The sequence below is a fragment of the Emys orbicularis genome, chromosome 20 (assembly GCF_028017835.1).
Source record: "Emys orbicularis isolate rEmyOrb1 chromosome 20, rEmyOrb1.hap1, whole genome shotgun sequence".
NCBI lineage: Eukaryota > Metazoa > Chordata > Testudines > Emydidae > Emys > Emys orbicularis.
This window is the reverse complement of record NC_088702.1, coordinates 5,717,137-5,724,685: the sequence shown is the minus strand read 5'-3', so window position 1 is coordinate 5,724,685 and position 7,549 is coordinate 5,717,137. Positions and strand designations below refer to the sequence as shown.

Genomic DNA, 7,549 nt, shown 5'->3' with positions numbered 1-7,549 from the left:
GGTCGGCGCAGGTAAATTGCGCAGGATTTGGGTTCCCTTTGGCAAAGGATGGAGCCTGTTAATGAGCCATCAATAGTGCAGTCGCCGGTGATGCAAACGTAGGTTGTAAGATCTCTGGGTCCGGGGCTGGCTTTTTGTTCTGTGTGCGTACAGCGCCTAGCACCCCGGGGGACCTTATCCATAACGGGCTCCTAAGTGCTACTGAGATACAGATAATAAATAATAACAACCAACCAACCAAGAGGCCCTGCGGGCACCAGTCCCTTGAAAAAGCCCCCAGAAAGTAGCGGCAAGAGAAAAAATAATATAAAATAAGGGGCGGGGTTTGAGCTTTAAATGGTGAATCTGACAGCTTTAGGTATATTCATGGAGGCCTCAACAAGGGGGGTTGAGGGAACAGGGGTTGTTCCAGAGACGAACAAAAGCATCCCACTCTTGTTGCGCTCTCTTGCTTCCAGACTTGAGGTCCAGAGGAGAGAAACTGACGCAGGAGGAGAGCGCCTCATTTTTGAAGCGTCTTGCTGGTCAATATCTCCTCCGGCATCTTGGGAGCTAGATGCTTTTCTGGAAGGGAAGATGTGCAGAAATTTTAGTGCTTGCTGCCTCTTATCGATCGACTTGTTTTCTCTTGCGTGCCTTTTGGTGTTACTGAAAAGTTGGTGACTGCTCAGGATAAAATCAGTCAGAAATAAAATCCCCCTCATAGGGCATCGCACTTCAGTTCTGATCCGCAGCCCGCTAAGGTCAATAGAAAGGCTGTCGCTGACTTCAATGGAGTTTGGATCAGGCCCTTATGTGGCACTTTTCAGTTGGGCTTTTCAATGGGCCTCTGAGATTTAGGAGCCCACTGGGCATTGCGGGCACCTAACTCCTTTAGGTTTCTTTGAAAATCCCTCGCCTCCTGCTAGAGATCGCAAAAGTGCTTTGAAAAAGGTGGGTGAGTAGCTGTGATCCCCAGTCTATAGTTGGGGAAACTGAGGTACAGAGTGGGGACATGATTTGGTAGAGCCAAGAAGAGAACCCAGGAGTTCCCTTCCCAGTCCCCTTGCTCTAATCACTAGATTGCACTCTGGCCTACAACTGGTAATAGAACCCAGGCGTCCTGATTCCCAGTCCACTTTCCCAACTGCTCAACAGCCTTCCCTGCTACAGATATTAAAATAAAATAAAAAAAACCTCGAGGAGTTCTGATCATCAGACCCCTTCTGCCCGCTTTAACTACTAGTGTGTACTGCCTGCAAAGCTGATAAGAAAGCCCAGGAACACTGAAGCCCTGGCCCATGCTCAAACCATACTAGATTCCTTCCCCCCCCACCCGTGAAAGCTCTGGGGACGCTGAGTTAAATCTAGAAGTAATGAGGAAATGACTGGGTGCTAATAACAAAACAGATAAAGCAGGTCACTTAGTGTGGGTTAGCTGGCAGCTCAGTCATTGTCTGACAAATGACAAATGATTCCAGGGCCCTCCCGTGGCTTTGTGTTGCTGCACATGGCTGGGTTTTGAAATGACACTTTAACAGAGCTAGTCACTGCAAGTTAATCCAGTGTTTTCTCAAAAGGAATGCTCCACTGGCTCAGAGGGACGTGCCAGCCTTTCTAATATGCTTAATTTGAAAGACTATAGGAAATGTTTCATGCAACCGATAGCTCGAGAGAGATGCAGACGAAGATTAGGTAGATAGATAGATAGGAAGATTAGAGAAGAAGGCTGAGATGTTTCAAGTTGCTGAAAGTATTTGGATGCCCAGTTCCTATTAGGTTCATTGGGAATTGACCATCCAAATCCCACAGAAAACACCAGCCTATCTTCCCCCTTTTCTCCTCCATCAGCTGGGGCTATCGAGCTGAGCTGGCCTCTTCCAGCTTCTCTCCTGGGTCCAGCCAGCCACACAGACTAATTGTCCTGGGCAGAATTAATGACCCGGCCGATCCTTGCAGAGAGGGGTGAGCTATTTCGGGGTGGGGGTGGGGGGCGGTTCCTAGAAGGGTTTGAGAAGGCTACGTGAGAATGATGGTTCATATGCCAGGTTCTGACCCGACCCACAAGTGGGCTCAGGAGACAAATCCTGAGCGTAAACCTTTTGCCTCTGTACCTACAGAAATGTCGTCTGCCTCTTTCACATTCACAGCCGCTCACCGTGTTACACGTTCACCAGGAGATAGGGATTCAGTGCCCAGCTCTGTCACAGACTCCCCGGGTGACCTTGGTAATGTCACATTGGACCAGATTTCCAAGCTCCCAGTGTAGCTACTCTAACCAGTCTTTCCCAGCACCGTGCACAGAACCCAGGCGTCCTGGCTTGCAGTCTCCTGCTCTAACCATTGGACAACACTCCCTCCAGGACAGAATACTCCCTAGCACTTTAGGATAGGAAGCAAAGATCGTTGTGGCCAGTGACTACCCCGGTCGTGCCTCGATCAGGCCACCAGCTTTAGCAAGAAGCGGACTGCTGATGACCACATGTGGTGAGGCCTTCCGAGAAGAACACCCCCCATTGAGTCACCAATACCACTGGGGGCAGGGGTCTCCCATCTAAGCCATAACCTCAACCAACCCTGCTTAATCTGCTGCCCAGAGCCATGTGCTATAACCACAGGCAGCCTACTGCCTCTTACTGGAAGGGCTCTGAGCAGGCCGACTCGGTGCCATTAATCTGCCGCGCTCAACGTCCGTGATTCAATCAGGCCCTGGTTCCCGGGGCACCGGGTCAGGGGATGGCGCCAGCCTCTGATGATTTGTAGGACGCTGCTCGTTCATTAGCCCTGCTAATTCGCTTTCCTTTTCTGCCTCTTCTCTTTCCACACCTCTTTTATTCTCTTCTACTTTTCTCCTCTGCGTCCCCTCTATTCACCCTCCGTCTTCCAGGCCCCTTTTTCTCTCCTCCTCCCCTGCCTTTCCCCCCTTGCGCCTTCCTTCTTCTCCTTCTCCTGGCCTTTTTGTTCCTTCCCCCTTTTCTTTACCTTCCCTCATCGCTTATTCTTTCCATCTATCTCATTCTTCCTCCCCTGCACTCTTCCTTTCTCTCCTCCCCCCGCTTCCCTGCTTCACCCCTCTTGCCTCTCCTTTGGCTTCTATTTCCCAGCGTGGGCCCAGGTGGGAGCCAGCGTGAATCAATCCAGCAGAACACGTGGCCGGGTTTTTCCAAAGAGCTGCGCAGGCCGGAAGCCGGGCCCTTCTGAAAAGCCGCTGCCCATCTGTGTCCCAGTGGGACCCACACAGAGGCCTTTGAAATTTGAATTTGTTCAGGTGCCTACGCTGGCAGCTTGCCCTGATTTGGGGGGTGGGGGGAGGTCTGAGCCCTCGGGAATCCAACCTGCAGCTCTTTGGGCAAGCTAGCCCTGTTTGCATCGGACTCCGCAAGCTGGCACCAATAGACACTGTGTCACCTACACCCCCGAGTGAGATATTTCTGGTAAATGAGGCAGGACCGGCAGCCCTTCTCCAATGCCCCTCCACCAGCTGCCAGGGCAGAAGGGGCTGGGGGCGGACGGGGGGAGGGGGGGGGGACGCGCTCACCAGCCAAACTCCTTTTGATTAGTTAACTTGTTTTTTTCCAGCGTTGAATTAATTACCCTTTTCCACGCGGGCGCCAGCTGGTAGGATTTTGAGTCAGGCAGGCAGGTTGGGATGGGAAGCCAGGGGATCTGCCAGCGCTCGGTGACATTTTTAACGGCACATGCATGGGAGTTGAGCGTTTAACTCTTCGGCGACCTGCTAATGGCTGTTGGGGAGCATCCCTCGCGGTAGACAAGAATCTAGCCTGGGCTGTGGAGAAGCGAAAGAGAGTAGACCGTGCTGCATAAGGACGGCCAGACTGGATCAGACCAATGGTCCATCTAGCCCGGTATCTTGTCTTCCGATGCCAGGTGCTTTGGAGGAAATGAACAGAACAGGCAACCATTGAGTGATCCATCCACACCGAGATCCTGGCAATCAGAGGCTAGGGACGCCCAGAGCATGGGGTTGCCTCCTTGCCCATCTTGGCAAATAGCCGTCGATGGACCTTTCCCTCCATGAATGTGTCTAATTCATTTTGAAGCCCGTTATAGTTTTGCCCTTCACACGATCCCCTGACAAGGAGTTCCACAGGTTGACTGTGCGTGGTGTGAAGAAGTCACCTAGCACCACCAGAGAGGGGCTGCTTAGGTCCTGGTTTGGATTAATGGACAGTGCATAAAGCTATACCTGAGATATGCAGGACAATGCCCCGGAGCTGTCCCATGTGCCATGAAGGCAGGGTGAGTGAGACTCAGGCAAACCTGGATTCTATTCCCAGCTCTGCTGCTGGGTGGCCTTGGGCAACACCCCGTGCCTCGGTTTCCCCATCTGTAAAATGGGGGTAATGAGCCTCCCCTCCTTTGAGCCCCACCAGTGATAAGAGCTAGAGATTAGTCTTGTCTGGATTGCTCTATTGCCACCCCTCCGTTGACAACAGAGTGGGACGAAGGTGGGTTTCTCTGCGGCAGGAGCTGCTGAATTCCCAACTGGTTTTGCCTTGGTTCTCTGGGAAGTCTGAATATGGGCGCAGAGGTGATGCAAACCAGACACATGGATGTGAAACTGAGGCCTTGTCCCGCAGAGGCCTTAAAAATCCCAGGGCACTTCTTAGCCAGGCCCAATTTCAGTATGAATAAGGAGATTCTGCCTGCCTAGCTTCACCTGTTGGAGCCTTCACTTCCTGTCCTAAACTGTTGTGCAGCCTTGCGGTACACCATTGAACAGCTCCCCCCCGCATTGGCTGCACTTCAGTGTGGGGTGAGTGATCCCTGCGCAGCACTGCTATGTGGTCATCAAACAGGTGTTGTCCTCCACCCCAGAGGTGGCTGCATTCCAATGCTGGGGGAGTGTCCCTGTGGAGCATTGCTGTGGCTTTTCAGCAGCTGCCATGCTGCACCCCAGAACTTGCTGCATTTCAGTATTGGGTGAGTGTTCCCTGTGCAGCATGGCTGTGCAGCTGTTAAACAGCTGCCCTGTTCCACGCCAGAGCTGGCTGCATTTCAGTGCTGGGTGAGTGATCCTTTTGCAGCGTGGCCGTGGGCTATTAAGCAGCTGCACCCCAGAGCTGGCTGTATGTCAGTAGCGGTTGTGTGATCTCTCTGCAGCGTTGCTGTGTGGCTGTTAAACAGCTGCCATGTTCCACCCCAGAGCAGGCTGCATTTCAGCACCAGCTGCGTGGTCACGGTGAAGCCCGGCTGTGCGGCTATTAACCAGCTGCTGCATTGCAGCCCAGAGGTGGCAGCTCAGTGGTGAAGGGGTTGCTTAGCGATCAACGATGCTGGAGCAGGGTAAGATTTCATTATGTGCTCTCCCTCTCTCTCTCTCTCTCTCTGTCCAGGGAGGTGCCCTGCCTGTGCAATGCCCCCCCGAGACCGCCCGGCCCCAGGCCCCGCCTGGCGATGAACGACCCAGCCGCCATGCCGCACGCGGAGGGGAATGCCCTGCTGAAGGCCGTGTGGCAGGGCAAGTTCCGCCTCACTCGTCTCTTGCTGGAAGGTGGGGCCTACATCAACGAGGGCAACGCCCAGGGCGAGACCCCGCTGATCGCCGCCTGCCTGGCCCGCTACGATGACCCGCACAACAAGCCCCGCATGGTGCGCTACCTGCTGGAGAACGGCGCCGACCCCAACATCCCCGACAAGACGGGCAAGACGGCCCTGATGCACGCCTGCGCCGACCGGGCCGGGCCCTTGGTGGCTTCGGTCCTGCTGGAGCACGGGGCCGACCCCAGCGCCAGGGACTACGCGGGGGCATCGGCCCTGGTGTACGCCATCAACCGGGGCGACCGGGAGACCTTGCAGGTGCTGCTGGACGCCTGCAAGGCCAAGGGCAAGGAGGTGATCATCATCACCACCGACACGTCCCCCTCGGGCACCAAGAAGACCAAGCAGTACTTGAACTCACCCCCATCCCCGGGCCTGGAGGAGAAGTCGCCTGCCCTGTGCATGTCGCCCTCCGACATCGACGTCAAGACCACACAGTCGCCCGGGGCCAGCGAGAAGGAGGAGGCGAGGGACGTCTTCAACTTCACCATGGCCACCCGGCTGACCTGCCCCCCGCTGCCTCTTCCCAAGGGGCTGGAGGCTGAGGCCTCCGCAGAGCAGTCGCCGGCAGCCCCGCCGCCCAAGGGCCGGCCCAGGCAACTCAAGAGACTCAACTCAGAACCGTGGGGGCTGGTGGCGCCCTCCACCTTGGCCGCCGCCCATCTGGAGAAGGCCCGGACGCCGGAGGAGAGGATCACGGCCGAGATGAATGGCTTGAGCATCACCAAGAGGCCCGTGCTGTCACGGAGGCACAGCATCGAGGGCCAGGAGCCCCCCGGTTTCAAGACGCTTGCCCCGCAAGGCTTCGGGGAAGAGGCCCCAGGTCCGGAGGCACCTTGGGCCGAGAAGGTTCATTTTGGTCACCTCCACCAGCCTCTGTCGCGGCGCAACACGGCCCCCGAGGCCCAGGAGAGTGGGGGGGGCCCGGCACCCGGCCTGCGGGGCGTGGCCCACCATAAGCTGGCCCGCATGGAGCACTGCGAGTCGGACGCGCACCTCTGCCCGGACTCCATCCCCGGCTCCCCGGATTCAGGCCGCGTCTCCCTGGAGAGGAGGAAATACAACGCCTCCCCCCTGACCCTGCCAGCCAGCTCCTCCCGGGAGTCCCTAGAGAGCATTCCCAGCGCTGTGTCCCCCATGACGGGGCGGCGTCGCTCCCCGGGGCTGCTGGAGAGGAGGGGATCAGGGACTCTCCTCCTAGATCACATCGCCCACACCCGGCCTGGCTTCCTGCCCCCGCTCAACATCAACCCCCACCCTCCCATCCCTGACATCCGGGCCAACGGCCGGCCCCCATCGCCCGTGCACAGGGGGCTCATCCCCATGGCCCCCAGCTCCCCCAAGGCGAAGAAGAAGCTGTTCAGAAGGCATTCTATGCAAACAGAACAGATCAAGCAGCTGGTCAATTTCCAGAACCTGCTGGCCCAGGGCGACCCGGCCAGTTAAAGGGACAGAAGCCCCAACAAGGGAAAGGAGAAGAAGAGGCCTAGATTTATTCTATCCCCATCCCATTGGCTGCTCCTGGAGTGGGGAGGAGCTGGAGACACCTCCCCATCCCATCTCTCCCACCCCATCCTGGGTGGCGAGCCCATTGTGTCTGGGTTGCTGTTTATCCTCCGCCCTGCTGTGTATCAATCCTAGCCACGGGCCGCGCCCAGGGTCCAGGGAATCTGACCGGAACAGGAGCACTCAATTGGGCCAGGATCCCCATGCGACCAATTTCTGGATGGCACTGGGCCCCTTCGGTGGAGGCCGCGGCCTGGCAGCAGAACGCCCCCAAGCATTACCGCCCAGGACTGTGCCACGTGGCCACAGAGCGCCCGGAGTCCGCTGGGAAATCTGGCCTACGTTGGGGGTGGGACGGTGACAGCTTCTAACGACTGCTCCCACGTGCCAGTCAGGAAACCAGAGGGGAGGCGCGTGGGTCCCGTCCCTCCGGGTCCTGCCGGGCACGGCCTGGAGATGCAGAGGAGGGGAAAGAAAAAGGGAATGAAAGGGTCGATTTGGG

At 56.7% G+C, this 7,549-nt stretch overlaps 1 protein-coding gene across 1 annotated transcript; it reads left to right on the top strand.

Annotated features, from left to right (window-relative positions):
- The first annotated feature begins 5,397 nt into the window (after positions 1-5,397).
- On the top strand, positions 5,398-6,987 carry ANKRD34A (ankyrin repeat domain 34A). The gene has a single exon (XM_065420528.1). It carries the CDS (start codon positions 5,398-5,400, stop codon positions 6,985-6,987), a length of 1,590 nt encoding a protein of 529 aa, XP_065276600.1.
- The last annotated feature ends 562 nt before the right edge of the window (positions 6,988-7,549 follow it).